This window comes from Dunckerocampus dactyliophorus, chromosome 11 (genome assembly GCF_027744805.1).
Source record: "Dunckerocampus dactyliophorus isolate RoL2022-P2 chromosome 11, RoL_Ddac_1.1, whole genome shotgun sequence".
Taxonomy (NCBI): domain Eukaryota; kingdom Metazoa; phylum Chordata; class Actinopteri; order Syngnathiformes; family Syngnathidae; genus Dunckerocampus; species Dunckerocampus dactyliophorus.
The window spans coordinates 31,492,883-31,519,194 of record NC_072829.1 but is presented as its reverse complement, the minus strand read 5'-3'; the positions used below and the strand labels follow the sequence as shown (position 1 = coordinate 31,519,194).

General features: G+C 44.0%; 2 protein-coding genes across 2 annotated transcripts in view; one reads left to right on the top strand and one right to left on the bottom strand.

The window, feature by feature from the left end:
• Positions 1–506: 506 nt before the first annotated feature.
• Positions 507–6,144, top strand: npas4a (neuronal PAS domain protein 4a). The gene is made up of 8 exons (XM_054792961.1): positions 507–1,010; positions 1,226–1,386; positions 1,469–1,571; positions 1,646–1,967; positions 2,109–2,218; positions 2,349–2,484; positions 2,857–4,613; positions 4,699–6,144. The coding sequence occupies exons 1-8, from the start codon at positions 833–835 to the stop codon at positions 4,725–4,727; spliced, it is 2,796 nt and encodes a 931-aa protein (XP_054648936.1). The 5' UTR covers positions 507–832; the 3' UTR covers positions 4,728–6,144.
• Positions 6,145–6,345: 201 nt separating this feature from the next.
• Positions 6,346–26,312, bottom strand: part of mrpl11 (mitochondrial ribosomal protein L11) — a 68,760-nt gene continuing 48,793 nt past the window's right edge. The window contains exons 3-6 of the mRNA XM_054792968.1: positions 14,347–14,442; positions 12,141–12,234; positions 11,760–11,919; positions 6,346–10,489 (exon numbers count right to left, since the gene is read on the bottom strand). Coding sequence (XP_054648943.1) covers positions 10,366–10,489; positions 11,760–11,919; positions 12,141–12,234; positions 14,347–14,442 — 474 coding nt within the window. The 3' untranslated portion in view covers positions 6,346–10,365. The remainder of the gene's footprint in view (positions 10,490–11,759; positions 11,920–12,140; positions 12,235–14,346; positions 14,443–26,312) is intronic.

The window sequence follows — 26,312 nt, the reverse complement described above, 5'->3', positions numbered from 1 at the left end:
ATATGATAGATAAGTGGGTGGGTATTCATGAGTGGGTAATGTGTTTGTTTTTACTAGTGACCTCCATTCCCAAGATTATCAACGTTCTCTCGATGAATGCGCTCCAAGATGAGACGTTCAAAGTCTCCTGAAAAAAATAAAAATAAAAAAAAGCCAGGCACAGTTCACGAACAAGCTCCGAGATAAACAATAATTAATTATAGTCAGACATTCTTCGACGCAACACTCTCCCTCCTCCCTCCCTCCTTCCTGAGCTTGGTGACTCCGTTTACGTTGCTACGCTGGCTCCGCCCGTTACTCGGTTTTGTCCAAATCAGGCTTTTTGCGTCGCCGGAGCTCCCGATTTCATCCCTACGTCATCACCGGGGAAAGGGAAGAGCTGACGTCGGGGCACAGTCACCGAGAGGAGAGGGAGGAAGGAGGGAGGGAGGGAGGGAGTGATGGAGGAGGGAGCTCCAGCATCCACTGATATGAGACATCTCTCTCATCCTCCTCCCTCCTTCTTCTTACGTCGGTGTTGGTGCGTCGGGGGCCCCCCTTGTCCCAGGCTATATAAGAGACCTGCGAGCAGAGTCCCCCCTCAAACACATTCACTGAATCCGGACTTCAGTGCTGAGAGACGCGGCGAGCACAGCCGCCCGTTCAGCCGCTCTCCATCCGGAGAGGAGAGGAGGGCAGACATCCAGAAGCTCCAGGAGAACCTTACCAAAATATTTTTAAAAAGAGCTGCAATGAAAGTCCAATAACATCACTTCTACAGATCAGCACTTGCAAGTGTGTAGTGGGATTTTCCTTTTTTTTCATCCAACCTGCACTGCAGCATCACGCAAGCATGTACCGCTCAACCAAAGGAGCATCCAAGGCTCGTCGGGACCAGATCAATGCCGAGATTCGGAACCTGAAGGACTTGTTGCCCATCTCTGACACGGACAAAGCCAGACTGTCGTACCTGCATATCATGTCACTTGCCTGCATGTACACCAGGAAATCTGTCTTCTTCACTTCACAGGGTAAGCGCACATTTGCATCAACAAGTGTTCTTCATCCATTTGTGCTAAAAATGCATAGAAAATACATCGATGCTGTCCATGGTTCTGAAACACATAGTCATGTAATGGATCGCTATCCGTAGTGCTGACGTGCTGCAGCTTTTTGCACGCCTTAAATCCAAGCTGATTCTTAAACACATTTAATTCCTTGTGTGTGTGTTTGTGACAAAATCTAGAAACGGAAAGTGCACCGGGAGAGCAGAGCACAGGATTCCTCTCTTCCCACGAGCTCACCGACTTGATGCAGGCGCTGCCGGGCTTCCTGATGCTGCTCACAGGAGAGGGGAAGCTGCTCTACCTGTCTGACAGCGTCTCCGAGCACCTGGGTCACTCCATGGTGAGTCCATGCTCTTGATTAAAGATGCGCCGGAGCTGCCACCCGCACTTTCTTCATCATGTGGGCTCATCTGTCGCGTCAGGTGGATCTCGTGGCACAGGGAGACAGCGTGTACGACATCATTGACGCCTCGGATCAGCTAACCATGAGAAACAACCTGTCGAGATCCACCTCCCCTGAGATAGGTAAGAAGACAGAATGATTTCAAATGCTTCTTTATGAAGCGAGTGAGTCCTGATGATTTTTTTCCCCTTCGCAGATCGCCTCTTCCGTTGTCGTTTCAACACCTCCAAGTCAGTGCGCAGGCAGAGCGCTGGGAACAAGTTGGTCCTGATCCGAGCTCGCTGCCTTTCTGCTCCTTCTATCTCACCTACCACCACCGCTACTGCTGCAGCTGCTGCCGGCACCTACTGGTCCTCCAATCCAGTCTGGGTGTGTTTCTGCTCCCCTTTGGAGCCTCATCCCACCCGCTCGGCGGCCGAGACCACGTCGAGTGCTCCTCAGGGTGACACCAACCTGTTTCTGGCCTGTTTTCACTCCCAGCATGACCGCGACATGAGGCTACAGGCTGCCCAGGACAGGTACGCAACCACCATAATAAAAAAGACAGTGTTATACTCCAAACTGAGCATTATTATCTTCAGAAATGCAGAGTTTGTGGCAAATCTGTGTATATGTTTATGAAATAAAAGCAAATAAATGACCGCCCACTCTTCCTGCAGTGTGAGCTCTTATCTGGGCTTTGATGTGGCAGCTTTACGTTCCTGCTCCTGGTACAGCCTCCTCCACCCGCAGGATCTGTCACATGCCTCCGCTCAGCACCGTAGCCTACGTAAGTGTGCTCACACACACACACACACACACAAGGTGCCCACTGATGCCATACTGAAACAGAGAGAGAGAAGGAGAAAAATGGGGGAGGATGATTAATGGGATTACTAACTCTTGCTGTGACTCAACAGTGCGAGAGGGAGGAGAGGGCCGAGCTGAAATGGTGGTGCGAGTGCAAGCTCAGGACCAGACATGGGTTTGGATCTACATGGTGCTCCAGCTGCAGCCTGGAGAGATCCCCGTCAGCAGCAACAACTACGTCATCAGGTATGCTCACTCCACCGCCACCTGTTGCTCTGACGTGCTAAAATAAGTCAAACCAGTAGGAATCTATGCTAAAAAATTGTATTTTAATAATATGTACACCAATGACAAAGAGACATTGATTTTTTAAGGTTTAACTATGTTGCTTTAATGTAGAGCTTACAGGGCAAGGAACCGTATTTGGTCACTTTACCAAAATTGACAGCAAACAGCTCGCTATAAGGCAGGAAAACCAAGTGACTTCTCTCAGCCAATCAATCAGTCAAAAAGTGACTCATAATAAGCAAAACTACAATTGATTAAAATGGTGAAAAAGTTAGCAGTGTCCGACAAAGGATTAATGTCTTAACACGTCCTTGGTTCTTTCCCTCTCAGCGAGTCAGAGGCTTGGTCAGTGCGTCAGCAGCTGAGCTCCGAACAGAGCCAGCTCAGCCTGGTTCTCAGCACCGGCCCCTCACAGCAGGAGAGTGTGGGCCTGCAGTCCCCAGAAACCCTCTCCAGCCCAGACCAGGTCTTCACCCCGGGCAGCAGCGGCCTGTCCGGCCAGTCCTTTGACTTCAGCACAGCCGGCTGCAGCGTAGCTTCTTCCGATGAACGGGCGAGCTTAGCCGCTGAAGTGGTGCGGCTGGAGGGGGAACCTCGCTCCAGCATCTCTTCCCTGGAGGAGGAGGCCTTCTTCCAGCCACCTCCTGTGCGGAGCCCCTCTGCAGCCTCCTCTCCCACCCCGGTCACGGTTGAGACGGTGTCCGACTTGGACTTTTTAACCCAGAACATCCTCATGCCGCCCTCGTTCGAACTGGACCCCCCACTGCCCGCTCTCCCCCTGCCACTTCCCCCTGTGCCCACCTCACAAGCTCAGCAGACCAAAGAGTTTGTGTGCACACCTCCTTACACTCCCCATGTTGGAGGGGCTAGCTTCCCGTTCGGGGAACCCCTCTTTAGCTTCGACCCCACTGGTACCACCACACCTCCCCCCTCTGCCACCACAGCCACCGCCACCACCTCCTTGGCCCCCTCCACTTCCTCCTCAGCCCCTCCGACCACCGCTTCCAGCCCGGCTCCCCCTACCACCCTGTCCACCAAACTCCCACTCAGCCTTCCCACCCCCTCCACAGAACTCCTGTTCCCGGTGGAGCCCTGCTGTGGAGCTCTGTATGAGAAACTTCCCCCAACCCCAGACAGCCCCGGGGACGGCGACTGCACGGTGATGACCCTCCCTGAGGTTCGGGGTCCACTCTATGTCGACGTACCATTGGGGCCTCTCCAGTGTCCCCCCGAGGGCCTCCTCACCCCCGAGGCATCACCGGGTAAACAGCCCTGCCTATCCTTCTTCTCCATGGAAAGAGAACAAGAGAAGGAAAGGGCAGAGATCTCTCTCTTAGCCCAGCACATCAGCTCCTTGGCAGAGGGATTCTATCTGGATCCCCTCCTGTCCAAACTGTCCCCTCCGTCCATGTCCCCCTCGTCCTCACCTCCTTCCCCCTTCCCGTCTTCTGCCGACACAGAGGATTCAATCCAAGTGCTTCGGGAGTTTTATCCCATCAAAGTGTGGCGAGGTCTGGACATTCCCATGTTCCTCGAGGACGATGGCTCTCTCTTTGAAGAGAGCATCCTAGAAACCATCCTCCAAGACATTCCTCCTCAGTCCTCTCCTTTCTCCTCCCCGATGCCCAGTCCCTCCAGCCCAATCTCCCCTCAGACCCCCGTGTGCTGGCACCAAGCCTCCCAGTTTGAGGGAGTGGGCCAATTCTGTAGCGTCCAATTGGCGCAACCTAACTCTGCGGACGTGCGCGGGGAGACCACGATGGCCGAGGCAAACAAAGAGGAGGAGCCAGCGGAGGAAGCCATGGAGATCGAGGTGGCATCATCTCCAATGTCTCCTTGCACCTCCATACCGGCTTCTCCTCCTTTGCTCCTCACCACCTCACCGGGACCCAACATCATCACTACCACCTCCTCCACACCGGTCTCCCCCGCACCTGCCGCCGTGTCCTGCGCTCAGTCCCTCCTGGAGGAACTGGCCATCCTGGAGCCCATGTTTGGGGCAGGTGCCTCGATCGCCCCTGGTTTAGGGCAACAACCTGAGTTGTATCAACTCCAGTGTCATCCATCGCCACAGTGCTTCCACAAAGGTGAGAACCATCCCACCTTTTCTCCTCTTTGAAAAGGAAAATATCCTGAAAATGCTGACTTTTGCCTCTTTCTTTTGCCTTCCAGATGGGAGTGGAAGCATCCCTCCGTTCTAAAATAAGTCTGTGACTTACTTCATCAAGTATGGCATATTGTCATATTTTGTGGAGACACTTTTACTGCAAAGTAAAACATATTTAAGTGTATAAATATACATTATGTATATACAACTTAACGCCTACATGTCTCCTGAGAACAAAAATGGGCTTCCTATTTTTGTTCAACCTTTAAGCTGTATACTAGGACACCTGGTGCAACATTTACACAAGACACAACACACAACAACAACAACATGGACCCCTGACTGACTGAGTCCCGAGTCCATGTGGTGCCTACTGCTTCAGATATGGGCTCTGAACTTGTTAAGCCTTGTTTAACTTACAGACATGCATTTGTATTCACTCGTAGTGAAAAAAATTGTTGTGGACATGAGAAAAAAAGCTTGACTTATAGCACTTTTTGCCTGACGTGCAGCAACACAAACTCAAAACTCAAAAAAGGTACGATGACAATGAACTGATAGCACACTTCCACGTGAAACAAACATGATACACATTTGAATTTTGAGTTTGCAGCTTCAAACCTTTAACATTCCATATGTGTCTCTCCATCTAAACTTGTGGTTACCTTCTGTGATGTGCAACAAACAAAGTAAGCATGTGAAGAGAAGATGGCATGTGAAGACTTTCCAAGGTGGGGAAAAATGTTGGTGCCCGGTTGGAAGCTCCGATCATGCCACAAATCCCCTCTTTCCTCGTACTGTACATTAAGACTCTGAATGTGGACTCTGGTCTGGGACTTGGGAGTGGGTGGGTGGAGGGTTGGCTGGATAATCTCGCAGCATCAATATTTGCAATGCTGGCAGCTTATAGCGGCTCCTGTGCGCCTGCTTATCATCCAATGTGACATCACGACTCCGCTTGGAGGCGCGGTGTATCGAGGCACAATCGACTTTCACGCGAACGCGCAATTCTTCTTTTTTGAGAGGGGTTACGGTCACTTGGGAAGGGGTGCTACCTGCTATCGTTCACCAAGCGACACGGCTTGAGGACGGTACTATTCCCATGGTGTCGACACGCTCACGTAGAGTTGTCTACGGTCAAGTAAAGGATTGATTCCTACGTTCTAGCTATTAATGGCTAACTTAATAAACTGTGTAAACTTATACTATTGTGTGTGTGTGTGTGTGTGTGTGTGTGTGTGTGTGTGTGTGTGTGTGTGTGTGTGTGCGTGTGTGACACTGGAGGAAGCTAAGAGCATATTTTACATTAAAAACATGGCTTATGTTCTTTTCAAGAAGGTTGTATGAAAATTGATTTGTATGAAAAAGTTTGTACATAGGACAGATTTCTATGGCTGAAATATGACTATATACTTACAGAATGGACATTGTGGACCAGTGTTCTATTGTGTTGCTTATAACTGTATTTGATTGTCGACAAATGCATTTATAATAAAGTGCACTTAATGCGGCTGATGTGTCGTCACAGTCTAGCCCCCTCCCCCCACCCCCTTGCATCAGAACCGGCATCATCATCAGCATCATCAGTGGCGCCCCAGCATCCCCCACCTCCTTGCCTCCTTTTTCTTCCCCCGGAGCGCGTTTCGCTCAGCAACAGCACTGACGCACACACATGACGAGACAGAATGAGACTCCATCTGACTCAGAGTGACGCACACCGAGCTTTGTGCGTACGAGCATGCGCACTCGCACTCAAAAGCTTGGCCTCCCACCCATGATGATGATGATGACACACACCTTCTTTTACAAAGCACACTTACCCACATTCACTGGATGTACCTGTAAGGCTCCATATATAGGCATTCCTGCTCAGCAGCCCTCCAAGTCTATTCTCAGCATCCATTCAGCAGGCTCAGAGAGGGGAGGGCTGGAGTGAGGAGACAAAGCAAGTGAAGGGAGGCTAAATTTAGAGGTACAGTAAAGAGGGATGTGTAGAAAAAATGATAAAATGCAACAAATTACATGAAGAAATGGAAAAATCATCATACTGTACATGTCACATTTTCATCCTGTTAATACATGAAGTAAACCATGTATCACTACACGTGAAGAGCAACGTACAGCACATGATTTATCATACATCCGTCTTATATATTACACATTTCCTATAAAGGTGTACATTTTGTTCCATACCGACCTTTTGCAGTTGTCAGGGGTGCAGTAAAGATGACCTGCTGAGGACCCTTGGAACTAGTCATCTGCTGCCATCGTCTGATACAAACAAGAACTGCACTAGATATGACGCAAGCGTGTGAATAAAATACAGTCGGCCCTCACAATATCGTACTGAATAAAATGTGAAGCTACAGGACACACCTTCGGTCATAGCTTGCCTACACATAGCGAAAGTCGAGTGGAAATGCAACATTTAATTTACATCTTCAACATTTTCGCATCCCTTTTTGCACAATTGTAGAGGTATAAAGTGACACTAACTTTGGGAACAAGTTTTCACTACCGTGATGGTTATTCGGCTCGTCTTTTGAAAATGAAATGCTTTCATCCGTTCCTAGCCGGTGTTGCTCGAAACACATCTCTTTGAGTACTGGTACTCGAAAGGGAATACATTGATTAGCCATACATCGGAGTCTTTCACTTGTGTGCACTGCTTGTCCTATAAGTAAACACATCAACCATTGTGCTGCTTTGGTGAAAAAATGGTTCTCCTCTCTTCTATCCGTCTGGGAGTGGAAAGTTTTTTGTCTCATTTGTCGTCCTTGCCCACTTCGTTTGAAACACTAAGTTTAGAATAGGTAAATTAGAGAGGCTAACTATTTAGTGCGCTAGCTTGCTACACTAGTGCCTGCTGTTTGTTATGTCCCTGGAGTGTGCGCAATGTGATGTAAACAAAGAGTAATAGTAGTGTAAAAATGACTATTGGGGTGTTATTTCATGTCTACAGGGCTATAATAATATTAAAACCCATACAGGTTTCACATGCGCTAACTGCAACAATATTCCATTTGTTTACATTGGGTCATATATCGCAGAAATTCCTTTAAGATTGTCAGGTCTGGAACCAATTAACCGCGATATGCGAGGGAATACTGTGCTATCAACTATTATTAGTTAAAACAAACGGAAATATAAGTGATATGTAGTGTTGTGGTCACTAGGCGCAGGAATGACGCAAAACATTGAGACATTAGCTTACATGACGTTACCTAAGCACTGCATGAAGTCATGAAGTCAGCCATGGCATGTCCCGCATGAACTTTTGGCCTCTTAAATTTACAAGATTTTGATTCAAGGCTAACTGGTTAGGTCGCTAGCTTGTTAGCTATGGGCTGTCTTGAGTCCCTGCAGCATAAGAGTTGAGCAATGTGATGTAATCATTGAATAATAGGAGTGTAAATGTGACTATATGGGTGTTATTTCATGTCTACAGGGCTCTAATAATGTTAAAAGCGTATTTAGAAAGTCTTAAACAGCATTTCTAGGCTCTAACGACTTCGGATGCTCCGATCGATCGGCCACCGATCAATATGGGACGATTTCTGTAAAAAAAAAAAAAACACGTGATCAGCGTATGCCGATAAACGCCTTTCAAGGCCGATCACAAAAAAACGATTGCCGTGTGGCGACAAATACCACATGTCTGCTGTGTCATGTAGGGTTGCCAGCAAGATGACGCGTCTTGTACAGTATTTCTAGCGTTATCTGCCTAGCTTCTGGTCTTTGGACTCCAAATGTGACTTTTTAGCACAGTGATATTTTGTTTTTAAAACAAACAAGCCATGCGGCTATGTCAGTACTTGTTTGGTGAGATAAGCACCAGACTTGATCGCCGTAACAACAGGCTTTTATTGCAGGTTTAACTTATCTCACAACAGGCACCATAATAATGTAATAATAGCCCATAGTCCACAACAATATAAAATTCAACTCTGAATGTCACTTCCTGTCCACCACCCACTCTGCCCCCCTACAAGGTAAACTGTCTTATTTTCTCTGATGATGTCTACTATATTGGCTAATATGAATGCAAAGGTGACTATGTAAAGGGTGTTATTTCATGTGTAGAAGGTTCTAATGTAAAAAAAAAAAAAAACCATATTTAGAAGATTATAATCTGGTTTTCTATGCCACAACTACAAAAATATTCCATTTATAAAGAAGGAATCCTACTTTGTGGAAATTCAATTAACCGTGTTAAAGGAGGGATTAATGTTGTGTACATGCTACATAGTAGTCAGGACTACTGGCTAAAATGCTAACATGTTTATATGCTAACATACTGTATACCGACTTATGAATGTGCTTCAAGCATTATACAGCTGCACTCTTCCTGCAAGATTGCAAGCCACACCCCATGCAACACAAACGTGTTAGGTTTGTTGTCAGCTAATTATAGCAATTTGGTTAAGTTTATCTACTAAGGTTAGCTATTCTTGAATGCATAGCCTATGATAACCACAGTCTTTTTTCTACAATGTTAACATTGGAATTGTGACAAATGTAGACAAATAGGCTCAATTTGTTCTTTTAAAGGACTGTTGGTCACATACGCTAGCCGGTGGTGGTGGTCTTATATTTTATGGGGGTTGAAAAAAAAGTGTCATTTGGAGCCAAAGAGGGACAGCACATTTAACTCATTCAATACCAAAGTCGTATTTATACATTTTTTTTAAACCCGAATGCTCGCTCCCAAAGCATCTTTATAATTTTTTTGCACAAGGCAAAAAGAGGTGATAATCCAAGTGCACAATAAAAAAGGCCACTTTTCTTGCTCTTTTAAGACATAAAAGAGGCCAGGTGGCAGAAGTGCATTTGATAAGAGCTCAGCATGGATCTTTTGCAAGTCAAAACACACTCAACAGCAAGGAGGAAGTGGAAGAGTGCGGAAGAGTGTAGCGGGCAGAAGGTTACGTATTGTAGGGAAATTTTAACGCATGCACGCGCGCACACAGTTTAGTTCCAAATGTGAAAATTCTAAATAGTTCATGGTGTTATATTTGTAAGTAAATTGTTATTTTGATGTAAAACAAGCCTTTTTGTGTTATGTTGGTGTAGTTGTTTAGATATTTCAGCTGTCACAAAAGCAACAAATATTTGTGTCAAAGTGAAAGTTATGCTTGAAATGTATCTTTTCACAAAAAGCTGCGTTTCTCCCTTTTTTAGTCGGGAACTGATATTTTCCTGAAACGTACCTATGTTCTACTACTGATTACTAAAGAAAGGAAAAGAGTGGAAACATCTTGTTTCTGATGAAAGACGGGAGTCTAATGTGTCTTTTGGTAGGTTCCATGTTTCTATAGCAACACAACACAATATTCTGTGTGCCCTGAAAGATGAGTCCAAATGGTGTAAAATGGCTGGGACTGAACGAGTTAACATAGATTAAGTGTGAGGTTAACAGACCGTGAGAGTATAAATGGGAAGGAAAGTGCGTGCACTTACTGACAAGAAGACAACTTGCTTCAGGAAATGTTCATAAAACATTTTAAAAATCCCTCCACAACTGCATGTTTTGGTAGAAAAGTAACCTAGTGGACCATAAATATTTTTGGCAAAAGAAGAAACACACCAAAGAACACAAAGTTTATTCCGTGCTGGTATATGGAACAGAAATCATGTATGCAATGTGGAGCAGGACTTCACCTCGTCACTAGGTGTCAGTAATACGCCATGGAGAGTCCCAACCAACATGTGCTGTTGTAGAATTGTAGTTGTCAAAGTGTTCCTCTCTTCTTGCTCGTCGCAGCTTCGGCTGCGGCCGCTGCTGCCGCCTCCGCGTCGGCTTTCAACTTCTCCTCCCTCTCCTCCAAGAACACTTTGTACTCGTTTGCCGAGAGGCTGAGGCGACGTGACAACCAAAGGAAGAATTGGAAAGAGACAAGCAAGTAAATCAAATTGGATGTACAGTACGGTACTCCTAAAGTAATGGATGGGCAACACAACCACATTAAGATCCTTCCAGAATATGTTAAGGATTTAAAGGATTTAAACATTATTGTGCATTTTTTGCTCACATTCCGGAACCAACAAGTCTTTGTATGAAGTCACCTCTGCCCCCGAGATCGTATGATTGACAATTCACATACAATCTTCTGGGAAAAATATGCCTCTAAAGTTACACATCTTCATTTGACATTTGCTGGACAGTTAAGCGCGTCACAATGGTTCTTACAAACAAATGGTTGATCAAAGTCACAGTTTGACCTTGTTTATTTCTCTTTCCTCTTCTGTGGACAAATTGTTTCAGGAAGAGAGGAATTCTGTAAAAATGAGTCACTGAGTGAAGTACAAGTTGAAATACTGAACGTGCATGATGAAGAATTTAGTAAAAATAAACTAAGTGTAAAGAGCATCTTTTGATATCTAAAAACTGTGAGCATCATATTGTACAGCTAATACTGCAAATGCTCCAATGGGGGTGTCACGAGACACTGCGTTCACCAGACAAGATGATACATGAGATTGGGTCAACGAGAACGAGATTTTAACATTTTTAAAATCATTTTTAAGAAAAGTACAATGGAAAAATATGACAAATATGAGAATATATTCATTTCTACCATGTCACACTTAGTTGGTGCCTGGTATGAAAACAGACACGCATGCACATAGCAATGTATTGATTATCCAATTCATTTTCATTTATTGTGTGATTCATTCATTCATTCATTCATTCATTCATTCATTCATATCCCAAGCCTAGTGCCCACCAGACATTTTTTTTTCGGAATGACAAATCTTGTCACGTTTAAATCTCACGACTGGAGATCTTTTGACGCCCCTACTGGCCCCCGTCCTCGTCCTCACGCTGCTCTCTGTCGGGTCAAAGTTCCAAAGTTGCCAGACATTCATACACGGCATCCACGCTATTACAGCACATTCTTGGCTCATTTTGACAATTGAGCAGACTGTTGTGCATGGGATGGCGTACACAATGAAATGAGGCCGACATGTTTTGGAGAGAACAAACATTACAAGGTCTATTCCTTTGGAAACGTACAGTCTGTTATTTTGAGAATGTCAATTCAGTTTCAAGAAAGGAGCCAAAGCAACTGACAAAAACTGTAAGTCAGATAAAGAAGTGAAGAGTGACCATAGCGACACTTACTCCTTGACGATCTTGATGCCGAGCGACTTGGCCGACCCGATGATGCTCTTGACGACGTTCTCCATGGAGGTGTTCCTTACTTTGAAGCACTCGTCCTGGGCTTTGACCTGGGCGATTTCATATACCGCTCGCACCGTCACCATCCCGGCTGTTTCGTGGCCTGGACCGGCATGAAACGATGGCGCACAGTTGGTGTTACAAGTCGAAATGTGAACCAAGGCGAGTCAATCCAGCATCAGAGCAGGGTTTACTAGAGAATTCTCTTTACTGTATTGCTACGACTGAGCTTGGAAGGCCATGAAAGCAACATCAGTGAGGGAAAAGCTCAAAAGCAAGAAAGACCGTGCCATGGATGCATGCGTAGCCAGTGACACATCTCACCTGTCTTTCCAGCACCTTTGGCGATGCCCGCTGCTTGCTTGAGGAAGTAGGAGACTGTGGGCTGGCCGATGTGAAGGTCATAGGTCCTGTCGGGCTGGGGGGCACCAGGAAGGATGTCAGTTAGGAGATGAAATGGCTTGTTTTTGTTGTTTGATAGTTAGTAGGCTACTTCCTGATTCATTGAGGATGACAAACTCCAGTTGTGAAAAAATTCACCTTTAACCTTCAACCACATCTTCACCACAATGTAATGCAGGGGTGTCCAAAGTGCGGCTCAGGTTACTTTTTTATTGGCCCATGGCACATCCTAAAAATACAATTTAACAAGAAAAACTAAAAAAAAAAAGAAAAAAAAAACAACAACACGGAAATGGTAGTAATTTTATGAGAATTAAGTCAAAAATATTAAGAGAATGAAGTTGTAGTCTTACAAGAAAAAGTTTAGAATTTTGTGACAATAACTTTGAAATATTAGGAGGGAAAGTAACATCATTTTTCATTTAACGTCTTTTTTTTAACGTCGTACTGCGAGAAACAAACAAAACAATGTTGGAATTTTTGGAATATTGGGTTGCAGAAAAAGTTCTAATGTTACAAGCATAAAGTCAAAATATGATGCGAACAAAGACACAATTAGGAGAAGAAAATTTACAAGTTGAAATATTTGGGGAAAAAAACAACAGAAATGGAAAAAAACATAGTTGAAATGAAATTAGTGGATTGCAATATATTGTCACACATTTTTAAAATATTTTTTCTTTAAAGTTAAAATCCCGTTTCGTTCTGGTAGACCCAATCTCGTGTATCGTCCTGTGACATCCCTAATATCTACAGGCACTGGCGGTTCTGGCTTGAATGATGCAGTGCATTGTGCTATTTCCAACTGCACAAGGGTGCCCCAAAATACTGCAAGCTCCCCTCAAATTGCATTTGATTGCCAGCCCTGTTTACACAACTACAACTCAGTCCAGAATACGACTGAAGCACAGTTAGCTTAAAGCCATCAAGTAACGTTAGTTTATTTGATCACATCCATGTACATAAAGTGATACTTTTATCTTTGGCCCTTCTCTCCTCTTCTTCTTTGTAAATTGTGCAACAGATGGCTTTGACTTTCTCTTTTCCATGTTTTGTTGACAAAAGTAACAACACTTACGATCATCATCTCCCACCGTCACTCAGCTAGCAGTCAAAGCTACCTCATACCACTCACAATTTCCTGCTTTTTATTTCACATTTTAGTAGCGATATCGAGTGAGACTCTTGATCTGCAATACGAGGAATATAATATCATATTAAGAACCAAATATCTTTTATTTTTGAGCAATTACTGTTTGTTTTAACCATATAACTTGTGCGCTGAGGCACAGTGGTGACGCGAGCCCCCCTCCTCCCCCATCCTTTGTTTGGTTTGGTCACATGGTGGACCATTTGATGACGTCTGAGCAGCATGGGGGCGCGAGTATCCCGCCTGTAGAGGGCGCCCATGTGCCACACATCCTGACCTGATGAGGCTGAGCACAAATAATTTCTGCGTTTTCTCGTGGCCCCCCCAAGAAAATGCAACTGCCCATCTGGACTATGGCCCCATAGCTACAACCGCCACTGTCTACATGTGCTGCTTTACAAAACAACTAAGTTGCATCCTTTCATCTGTCACCATGTGGCCCTCGCTGGAAAAAGTCAGGACAAAATCTTAGTAGAAGTCTTGACTTCCTGACACGTGTGAGCATCATCAGGAGCGTGGCTACTGTTGTCACGTGACAGGCCAAACTGCGAATGCACACCTCCCCAGCAGGAGGCAGCGATGGGCCACAAAGGAAGCACATATGCGGAATAGATGCGTTCTATCGGATCAGGATTAGTCTCCTCTTCATACAAATTACAACACATATTCTGCTAAACTCATTTCAGGGGTGAGGGAGGTTGGCGTCAAGTCAAATAATGACTGGTGATGGGGGGGGGAACAAGGTCTTTTCACTCATTCACATCTCTCGCTGCCACTTAATGCTTCTTGACTGCGCGGGTTCCTCTGGGTATTGCTTCATTAAGGAATGCAAATGGAAAAAGGCTTACTTCTGCAGTGGAGTATGAATAATGGAAACGCTCCCTAAACGTTATTCAAGCACAGCTGTGGGTGGGCGGGGGTTAGGGACCAAGCACAGGAGGTCAAGCGGAGCTGCGAGGAAGTGTGGGTAAAATGTACCTTCACGCTGATCCTGATTGGAAGAGGGATGCCCTCCTTTAGCTCCTTGGTTTTCTCATTGAAGTCCTTGCAGAACTGCCCAATGGGGATGCCTCTCTGGATGGGGAGGGGAAGGGAAACATGGATGCTTTAAAATTAGGGCTGTCAGAAACAGCACGTTAACGGCAGTAATTCCTTTATTTCATTCATTAGCAGGTGATGATACACGAGAACGAGATGAGGCCAGATTTGAAGAAAAATACAATGAAAAAATATGAAAAATACATCACCATATACTGCAATCTTCTCATTTTTACTTCGTTACTGTACACTCTGTCAAAAGGGTTGTAACTCCATTCGCGCCGCTGTTCTATGGAACATATGCGCCAAGGTGCTGAAAGCATTGCACAGAGTGAGCTCTCTTCCTGCTTGTTTGGAGGCGGGAGATGAGGAAAACTGACACGTATGCACATGGCAATATATTGATTATTCCCTTCATTTCAATTTACTTTGTGATGAATTCATTGATTTAGTATCGTCCCAGGCCTAGTGCCCGCGAGAAATCACGTAATCTGGCACCCTAATTAATGACATTAGCATAATTAATGCACACGCCTGGTGGCGAACCACGCCTCTGTTATGACAACAGATGGGGGCACCGTGTGCTCTTTTCTAACTTTATTCTGACCTGAACACACCCCCAGCAGAGTAATTCCAAAATCACATACAGAATGTATCGCCAGTCCGTTCACCCTCAGAAACACACTTCCTCATTGTCACTAGACGACAGCGAGGCTCATTCAGGGACACTCCGAACATCACAACTAGTGAATGGATCGATCGATACCAAATTATAGATACTTCCGATACCAGCTATTCGTGCTCTAAAATCGATTCTCTCATCAAAACATCGATACTTTGGATACTTCAGTCACCTGTTGAAACCATCACCAATCGTAAACCAACCGTGAATGAAGTTTTCGTTCTTAAAGTTAATCACTCCTTTGAATGGTTTTATTATTTCTTACTTATTTTCCATTTTTATTGTTTAAAATACCATTTTGACATATTTTTATGTGATTTTGTCCTGTTTTTTCTGTTTTGTAGATTAGCTTGGCGATATTGTAAATCACCCCGCTACCTCAATAGGGTTTTTCTCCCCCCCCCAGGATTTAAAACTAATAAATAGATAAATAACTTAAACTGAATTATTTAAATTATTAATTTAATTACATTAACAATTCAATAATGAATTAAATGTCTTGTACTCTTTATGCTATGATAAGAAATACACTCCTTTTTAAAATTGACCACACTCATTAAGTGAGTAAGTAAGGTATCGGTATCGGATCAGTATTGCCGATACCAGCCTGAATTTTATTCAGTATTGGATTGGAAATTAAATCAGTGGTATCGCACATCACTAATAAAAATAAAATAGATATTAAATAAATAAAAAAAAGACAGGACAATTTGCTGCATTGACGTATGCTCGAAAATCTCGGAAAATACACAAAACGTGAATTCAACTTAAATGACGTGGTGTCTTTGAACGCAACCCCTCGTTGCTCATAATAACACGGTTAAAGTGTGATTCAAATGTTCTGCTATTGTTTAAAAAAGATTTAAATAAGACGTGTGTGCTATCTTTTAGCTGGATTTCCATTTTCAGTTCACTTGGCTCCGTTAATAGCTACAAATATATGGATAGCCTGTCCTGTCATTCATCTTTCTTTCAATGAAATACAACCAAAATGGGCATATTTCAAATGCTGATTAGTCCTGATTAACTCATTTGACAAGTGTGATTAATCTGATTAAAATTGGACAGCCCTGTTTTAAATGAATGAGGAGCTTGCTTGTCACTCATCAATCACAAAGACCCAGACAGGTTTGACTGCACGTGCACACACGAGCATGAATAGCTCAGGGAAGCGTGCACATGGCAGGCTGTATCTGCATGTGTGTCGTTGTTGGGGGGTGTGTGTGTGTCATTTTTCAGCGGCTGACATTTTTATATTGCATATAAGACTCCTTGTTATATTCACAGTCAAGTGTGCGCACGTGTGCGTGCCCGTGGCCCAGCGTTTTTGCGCAAGGAGGATTGTTTATGTGTGCGTCTGTCACTCGGTTCTGTTGGTGCCCGGAGCCACAGAACGTCAGTGATGAATGAGCCTCCTCATTTTGCAGCCCGTGCGAGGCCAAGCGGAGTGAAAGCAAAATGGATGGCTGACATTAAGTCAACATGTGGCCTCCTCGCCGACAAAATCCAACAGCCAAAACAGTCCAATAAAGAGTCTAATTATTACTGCCGGAATTTAAATTGGCCTTCACACCACCATCCTTCCCGAAGGCAACATGCTGATTGAAAGGGGCAAAAATAGGGGTTTCATATGGTTTAATGGAGCCACCTTCTGCCTCTAATCACAGATCTGATGAAAAGTCTTCTCCGATGACAGGACCATGGAGGCATTCATTGGAGGTTAATGGAGTAGAAAATTCTCTGAACTCCACTAAAAGCTCCAAAAGCACCTTATGAATGTCAATAATCAGTCATGTGGATGTAGGGGTGCACAATAATTATTGGATAGGATGGAATTATGTCATACCGATATCCCAATAACATTAAAAATAGCTCCGATAAGCAGGTGTGTCATGAGGCACATGCTCAGTTCATGAGACAAGACAATACACGGGATTTAGACATTACTTTTAAGAAAAGTACAATGAAAACAAATCTGACAATATATAGCAATCTATTCATTTCATTTCTACTACGTTACACTCTCCTGCACTCTGTGTGTATACTAGCGGCCCGGCCTCCACCCATGGAGACAGACTGTATGACAAAAGGGCTCACTCCGTTCATGCCGTTGTTCAATGGAAGGTGCTGAAAGCAATGCACAGAGTGAACTCCCTTCTTGCATGTCTGGAGGAGGGAGACGAGGAAAACAGACACGCTTGCACAAGGCAGTATATTGATTGTCCCCTTCATTTTCTTTTATTGCGTGATCATCGTTCTCGTGCCCACAAGATTTTTCTGAATGAGAACTCTTGTCATGTTTTAATCTCGCAAGATCTTGTGGCGCCCCTCCCGATAACTAAACACTAAAAAAACACTCAAGTGAGGCAAGATTACCCGTAAAGTACAGGTGAGCAAATCAAGTGCTCCTTTTTCCCTCCTACCTGTGAAGTTAACGGCTTGTGGTAACTTCCGAGTTCACTTGTAAACAAACATTCACTTTCTCAGAAAGACATTTTTGCGTGCTAGTTGTACCAAATGGAAGAAAAACCGCATCGAGCACACAAAAAACTGAAATGCCAGCGCCGCAGCGTTTGAAAAGTCCAAAAGGTTTGCCAGAGACCTCCGTGGCGCCACACAGGCTGCTCCGAGCGGGTGTCCAAATACAGTGCACCTTGCTGGGCCACAGCAGGTGGCTCCCTCCGCTCTGTACTCTTGATAGTAGTGATGTGGTAGTATTAATGTCAAAATCAACAGGTACAGTTACCTTACCTCCACGTGTGCACAACCTACACTTACATCTAAATTAAAAAAGTAGATATAAAAAAGTTATCGGTATTGGTTTGGAAAAATAAGATGGAGATTGGATGGGATTTGGATTGGATCCATACAAGCGTCACTGATCACGGTGCAGATGAGGCCGACTATTGTTTCAGAGGTGAGGTGATTATTTGAATTCAACCAAAAGAAAATGAAATAATTACATCCCCCAGAGCCGTCCTCTCTTCCCTGCTGTGCTTATTAATAGTATTCCCATGTCAACCTCACTACCTTGTACACATACTCCCTCCCTCTGCATTCCATAAAACAACAGCACCAGGGTAAACAGGGGAGGAGGGAGTCATTAACTAACTATGGATTCATATAAAGGTTGCAAAGCAGAGTATGAATCAAAGAAAGCCTGTGGCGCCGCCTCGCACAATGCCAGTCATTCCCATCCTTCTGTTTGTGCCGTCTAATGATCTCTGTCACCGAATCTGACGCTTCCCTTTCATGACACACAAAGTGGTGAAAAAGCCCCCGCTGACCAGCCACAGATAATGCCCCATGCTTGTGCAATGTGCTTAAGCCCAGACAATAGGCAGACACAGCAGCCGCAGTGCTAAACATAGACAGAGAAAACAGACAGTACTCAGTTGAAAAAATACACAGAAGAGATAAGCGCTGGCAGAACAAGACAGGGACAATGTGTTGAGAACGGGCTAAAAGTTAAGACAATAAAACACACAACCCTCAGATCTTGAAGAGTGCAGCAGCTCAGGAGGGAAGATTATGGGCCAAACACAGAATCCAAATGGGATACACAGTACACTCCTCCTATTTCAGCAACCAGTTTTTATCACAGTATACGCTAGCTTCCCAAGTAGGCATGTCACCATAATCAATAAATCAATTAACCACACCATAAATAAAGACAAACGCCATCATTTTGCCCGCCTCGATATACTGACACGTTTGATTTCCTGCTGGCTCGCTCTACCAAACATAGGGAGCCCCTGAGGTGACATGGAGAAAAAAAACTTAATGGGCTAAAAAAAAAAAAAAAAAAAAAAACACATTTTTGCGAAATCACACAATACTTTTGCAAGATAACGTAAGATAACGCAATAGTTTGTGAGATAACACAATACTTTTGCTGAATAGCTTAACAGCAGTGATTGCTATAAACTGAGCAATGTTGCAAATGGTCTTTAAAAGGTGGCAGATGGCTGGTCGGGTTCAAGGTTGACTCCAAACTTCTTAATGCATTTATTAGAGTGGCTCAAGCAGCAACAGTGCCCTGACCAAATGGCTGACTCACCTCACTGCATCCGAGCATCTCACCATCTAGGAGCTGCAGCTGCTGGATAAATCCTCTCTGCACGAGTTGCTGGAGCGTGGTGATCTACGGTAGAAAATGGCTGCTGCCTATCAGCAGAGGCATGGCCTTGCACAACGTTGATGCACAATGGCTGTTTGACATGGCCAACAAGGTTCCAGCTTTGCTTCTTCAAACAGACCTTGGCCATCTGGTCAATCTGGTAAAGATGTTTCTCGCCATTAAGTCCAGCAGCAACAGTGGGGAGTAATTGCAGTCTGATGTGTTCAGGAGTCTTTATTCCTCACAGTCCATCCATCCATCCATCTTCTATGCCGCTTATCCTCACTGGGGTCACGGGTATGCTGGAGCCTATCCCAGCTGACTTCGGGCGAGAGGCGGGGTACACCCTGGACTGGTCGCCAGCCAATCGCAGTATTCCTCACAGTGACAGAGGCAATGAGACATTTGCAATCAAATTCTGCAGACGTGCCTGCTTGATTTGATTTGACCCGTCCTGCAAATTCCCAGTCTTGTTTTTTTTGTTTGACACTTCTTAATGTGATTGGCCTTTCAGCTTCAAGAACTCTTTTTAACAAGACAGAGTGCTCATGTGGCACGGTGTTTGGTCTGTGTCAAGAAGTGGGAAACTTGGGGAGAGGAGGTGGGTGGGGTGAATGGCCACCCGAGAGGTAGGGCTAAGGTGCATTCAAGGAAAAATGCACTTTTTAAAAAACATTTTGTCCATCATCCGCAATCCTTATGTGAGACATGAACGCATCATCATGAAAACACGTCTCTTTCTTTTCTGTGCGCTCTAAAAATCTAAATACGGGTAAAAAGAGGTACCTAATTTATGCACGTAATGGGGCACATCTATTCTGTCTAGAAAGGCTGCTATTAAAAGACATAAAAAATGCTCCAACAAGGTTTTGTGGTTTTCTATCCGTGCTGTGATCATGTAGTGACAGGTACATTCACCATAACATGTCATGCTTGCAGTATTTTGGGAACTTCCTTCCCAAGTGCATTGATGTTACATAACAACATAGAAAGGAACGCTACACCTAGCGTCCAAAACAAAAACACAGCAGCGGCAGCAGCTCCAATATGTAGCGTTACCTTTGGCTAGTGGCCTGAGGCATTGGGAGTGAGTGTATGGTGAAGCTCGTCGCTAGCCGGCTAGTAGCTAGCCGATGTGGTGTGGCGAGGTGTCACTATGCCAGTAAAGTAGTTCTTGGGCGTAACAATGTTAATAACAATAATAATAACAATGTTGCTGTAACTTTGTTTAATATGCAGCTCACATTATGGAAATGGAGCCTTGTTGGCGCTTTATGGAGGTTCTTTCAGAAGGATTTATAGGCGGAATAGGTTAGTCCCATTATGTACATTCTTAGCTGCCTCTTTTTAGTTGTTTTTATATCTTTAGAACACACAGAAAAGAGAAAGATGTGTGTGTTCATGTCTCACATAAGGATTGTGGATGATGGGCAAAATTCCACAAAAAATGCATTTTTCCTTTAATTAGTTCCAGCTTGTATCCCCGTTTTTGATGTCTAATAACAATGCCAGCACACTGCTTTTTCCTTGTACGTAGTTCACCACGAGGCTGAAATGTTCCTAAATAGGAGACTTGTTAACGATGGAAGAGTGTTTTCAAGCTCCAGCTTCTCCTTGGCACTATTGTTATTTCTAGTCGCTGTTAGCCAAAGGTTGGTCTGCAGTGTGTTTGTTTACAGAGTAGATGTGTGGCTACATCGCAAGGCAGTTACGCTTCCTGTCTCTCACTTAATGCATGCCTCTGTACCGTATCGAATGTCCTATAACGGAAAGACAAATCCTGTGTTCACCTCATACCTTGACTTCTGCAGGGCCCAACTGTAAGGGCCCATCTGTTCATAGTCGCTCACCAATTGAATTCTGTTTCTTACTCATCTTCTGCGTTGGGCTTGAGCTGCCTGCCGTTTGGGCTGCTTGGGTTTGTGCTACAGCCGCCCCACGTGATTAATCATGTGGGGTGGCAAAAGCACAACACTGTCAAGACTGCGAGGGAGAGCTAATGGAGTTGAAAATGGAATGTTTAGGCATGATGCAATCCATTTTGTTATGCCCTCCTCCCCATTGCTTCCAAACAGCCTCCAAACAGGACATTTTTCTTCTTCTTGGGCCAGATGCAAATACGCAGCGCTGGCTTTTATCTTACCTTCAACCAGACTCTAAATAACCGTGTTTGAAAGATTAGTCACTAGTTGAGTTTTATGTGTTCACCAGGTCCATCACACCTCACTGGAAATTGGCAGTGAAGATGTTTCTCTCCCAATTTTGAGGTGAAGCCTCCGATTCCAGGATGTAAAATCAAGGTAAAAAAAGCATGTCCATATTCACTCTGTGCTGTGCACGGCACCGTCTGTTGGCTCGACCCTCCGCGATGTGGCAGGCGGGCAGCTGAGGGCTGGGACATAAAACCTAATCAGCTGGATGACGCACTCGCAAAGCTGAATGTGATGAAACGCCAACAGTGGGCCAGATGAAATGAACAAGGTAATGAACTTAATGAATGAGAGTGTTTCACACTGAAGAGTTTAATTAACCTGGCCTTCCACCAACCTCTCTCATCTCTGAACAGCGTTGCCTCGCGTATCGCAGCGCCACTCCGTGTCAGCTACACGGGGCAATTATTCCCGTGGCCTCGTCTGCCAGGGGCAATTAATCCTGCCTGCTGCCTGGAGGCCCTTTTCTACGTCTGTGCCCTTTATCTCAGTGTTTGCCACGCTTCCATAAGCACAATACCTCCCTTGACCTATTCTCCCACCTCCTTCCCATCTCGTGCATTTTTGTTCCCTCTCAGTTCACTCTGTTGCAGACACACCTGCGACCACACGAGGTTTCCCCACCGTCAGCAGCTTTAATATGCGCTCGCTTCCACTCTTCAACAGATAGCACTGTCAGGCTGAAATGAGGCCGCAGTGTTCATGCATAAACATGCACTGGCACAACATATTCACGGCCCTTTGCCGTCGTTCACCACGCTCAAACAAACTGCTGTTAATTGTTCAAACATTTACGCTTGCAGACAACTTTAAAAGGAGATTTTGCCCATCATCCACAATCCTTATGTGAGACGTGAACACACACGTTTTTCTCTTTTCTGTGCACTCTCAAGATGTAAACAGAGGCAGTTAAGAATGCACATAAAGGCACACACCTATAAATCCTTCTGAAAAAAAACTCCAAAAAGCGCCAACAAGGCACCATTCCCATAATGTGAGCTGCATATTAACCACATTGTTATTATTATTGTTATGAACATTGTTAGGCCCAAGAACTACAGTACTGGCGTAGTGACACCTCGCCAAACCACACCGGCTAGCTACAAGCTTCACCACAAACCCTAGCCAAAGGTACGCTACATATTGGAGCTGCCGCCACTGCTACTGTGTTTTTGTTTTTGATGATAGGTGTAGCGTTCCTTTCTATGTTGCTATGTGAAATCAATGCAACCTGGAAGGAAGTTCTCAAAATACTGTAAATATTACATGTTATCATTGTTACTACATGCCGACAGCATGGATAGAAAACCACAAAACCTTGTTGGGGGTGTTTTCATAACGGCCTTTCTTGGTAGAATAGGTGCGTCCCATATGTGCATTCATGAGCTGCCTGTTTTTACCGTTTTTTATATCTACACACAAAAGAGAAAGACGTGTGTTTATATCTCACATAAAGATTGTGGATGATGGGCAACATTCCAAAAAGTGCACTTTTCCTTTAAGTTTAGAAGAAATAAATTAGAGGCTAAAGGGTTAGCTCGCTAGCTTGCAAGCTTGTTATCTGGCTAGCTTGCGGTCGTCTCGAGTCCTTGCAGCATAACAGTTGAGAAATGTGATGTAAACAAAGTATAATAGGAATGTAAAGGTGACTAAAGAGGTGTTATTTCATGTCTCCGGGGCTCTAATAATGTTAAAACCCGTATTTAGAAAGTCATGAGCAGGTTTTCTATGCTCTAACTACCAATTTATTAACATTGAATCCTGGAGTACGGAAATTAATATATCACGGTCGGGTCTGGAACCAATTAACCGCCACAAACGAGGGACAACTGTAGTAGAATACTACTGCAATGGCGCAGTGAACATTCACACAGGAGCTGCTGTCAGCCACAACTCATTCCAGTCCTCTTGCACTCTCCACACTGCTAACCATGCTAACACTCAGCAACTCTACAGTAGCTAGCTGGCATCAGACACATAACTTCCCAGGCCCCGCCCACAAATGTCACAGATATATCACATTACTTCTAAATGCGTTATATTTGTATTTTCATGTCAGCATTTTTATGCTTAATTTGGGCCAAGTATACATACAATTTGCTTATATATGCATATTTTGTCTAATAATAGGCCGTATTCAACCCCAAAACAGTCATTATTTATTAATTACTTAATTTTTAAAGAAACACGATAGTGCAAGGGAGCGACGTTCGGACCGCGACTGTATATACAAATGTTTTCATTGGCCATTGGGGCAGTTATGATTGAGCCCATCAACTCTGCCTAGCAAGTTGCAATGCAAACCTGTGATCCAGCCAAAGAAAAATAAATCAAACTTGCCGCGTCTGCTGTCTGTGCGTTTTATAACACTGCATTTGGAAGAGAGGCTTGTATTATTTGAATTGAAGGGGTCGGTGCTCCACCAATATTTTTTACATAACATAAGGACAACAAAAGGAAATCGCTCCCTCCGACTTCATTTATCGCGGTCGAGCCTGGAACCAATTAACCGCTATAAATCAGGGACGACTGCAGTAGAATACAACTGCAATGGCGCAGTGACCAGTCACACAGGAGCTTCTGTCAGCCACAACTCACAATATTTTTCATATACAGGGTCAGGCAAAATGATCTGACACATTTGTAGGTTAAATAAAAGGCAAATAAAGTAAAGAAACAAGAAAGTTTTTTTTTATTTTGGAAAAGTACATATTATGCCATTCTGTTTCGTTATGTTTCAAAAATGAAATCAGTCAAATGGGACCCATTAGTGTCCACACACTCAATGCAGATCCAGTAGCTGTGAAGTTGGTAACCATAAGAAGATGGTGTTTCCAGCCGGTACGGGATGATGTCTACCAAGATTGAAGTGCAAACGGAACGCTCGTTGTGTTGCAGTTACAGATTCGTTTGTTTTGATAAACGTTTCCACAATGAAAGCGCGATGCTCACCAGTCCAATTCATGGCAGCAACTGAAAAAGAAACGAAAAACAATAAAGAAACAAAGCAAAATGGCATTATATGAAAAAAATGGCATTATATGTACTTTTCTAAAATAAAAACACTTTTTTGTTTCTTTAGTTTATTTGCCTTTTATTTAACCTACAAATGTGTCAGATCATTTTGCCTGACCCTGTATAATAAGGACAACACGAGGAAATTGTTGCCTCAGACTTTGTGATGCAAAGTGAAGCAGTCGACTGCACTCCTGGAGGTCAGCCTAATGTCTCCCCATGAGTTTTGGATAGTTTGTAACCGTCAAATTCTTCAAAAGCTCCCTGATGAAATATGACACAAAAATTCCCACTGTTGGAGGCATCCAATCAGTCACTTCTTGCTTCGTCCCTGACAGTAATCAAGTTTGCAGCATGACCTTCAACCACATCCACGGACTTGTGAAATGCGGGGGCAGGTTTTGCACTACGGAGGAGCAAAATACCAGATGCTCACATTTGAGGAGTGAAAAACAGCAAATCTGTCTCAGGAGGCAAAAGCTTGCATAGCTGAATCTGACAAGAAGGATGACTCGCCAGCCCTTTTCTCACAGAAATCTGATTAAAGCTCACTCTAAAAGGAAGGCAGTGCACTGGGTGTTGTGCACTTACTCTTAAGTGCAAACTCAAGTGCTTGCAAATGAAAGAGCAAGGCCTTGTGAATACGGTGATGCGAAAGCAGCATTGTTAGCTCAGACCATAAACAGTTGGCTCTGGGGCCACAGGGTCAAAGGTTTAAAAACAAATAAAAGATGGAAATTGGGATCTTGTTGAGATGTCGGTCTGCTTCATGAACACTGCCAAGGTTCTGCTGAACAAGGCACCCAAACCCATGCCTGCAAAACAGATTTTACTACTACTTGTTTTTGTCTTTCGAGCCCATCTTTCACTTCATCTGTCATTTTCACTAAGTAACGGAACGTTTTCTGGTCGTGACGTCACATCCAAGATGGCGTCAGTTCGGAAAACTCTCTGGGGAAGGTGTGTCAAAATCACCATTTCATGTCACTCCTATTTCATAGTTGTTTATGTACGACTAACATGTTTTATTAAGGGAGTACTTTCATTCTACTGTCATGAGCATTTCAAGTTTGTGTGAGAGTGACAACAATGTATCTATGCCTCTTCCAGTGTTTTTCCATCAGTCATATGTAACTGTTGCGCAACTCTGTGTGCTATGTGAGCGTCAAGAAAGCCTTCTATGAGAAACTATTAGACAGAAAATGCAATGAGTGATTAGACTGAATCTAAAGGTATAATAATATTTAACACCAGTGATATCACTATATCAGACATGGGGAAGAAAGCCAATATCAAGCATCGCTAGTTGTATTTATTGTTCTGTACAGCTCTCAGATGGCCAAACCAGCTTGAAAAAAGTCAAAATTTTCCATCCATCCATCCATCCATTTTCTATACCGCTTCTCCTCTTTAGGGTTGCAGGGGCATGCTGGAGCCTATCCAAGCTGACTTCAAAATTCAAGATTCAAGAGTTTTATTGTCATATGCACAGTAAAACAGGTAGTTATGCTATGCAATGAAATTCTTGTTCTGTTCATTCTCCAAAAAAAAGAAAGAAATCACAAGAAAAAGAATAAGAACATAAGAAACATAAATACCAATAAATTAAGCAACAACAACAGAAGAGACATTAATACCAATAAATAAATAAATAAATAAATACAGTTATGAGTGTGTGTGTGTGTTGCGTGCGGCGTGTGTGAGTGCTTCGTTGAGAAGCCTGATGGCCTGTGGGTAAAAGCTGTTTGCCACCCTTGTGGTCCTGGACTTCAAACTCCTGTAGCGTCCTGGACTTCAAACTCCTGTAGCGTCTGCCTGACGGTAGGAGTGTGAAGAATGAGTGTTGTAGATGTGTGCTGTCCTTGATGAGGTTGTGTGT

What these genes read in the sequence shown, in the direction of transcription:
- npas4a (XM_054792961.1), top strand. Translation starts at nt 833, where the DNA reads ATGTACCGCTCAACCAAAGGAGCATCCAAGGCTCGTCGGGACCAGATC. An exon ending in AGCAACAACTACGTCATCAG is followed by an intron (nt 2,485 to 2,856) that starts GTATGCTCACTC and finishes TTTCCCTCTCAG; the next exon opens with CGAGTCAGAGGCTTGGTCAG. An exon ending in GCCACAGTGCTTCCACAAAG is followed by an intron (nt 4,614 to 4,698) that starts GTGAGAACCATC and finishes TTTGCCTTCCAG; the next exon opens with ATGGGAGTGGAAGCATCCCT.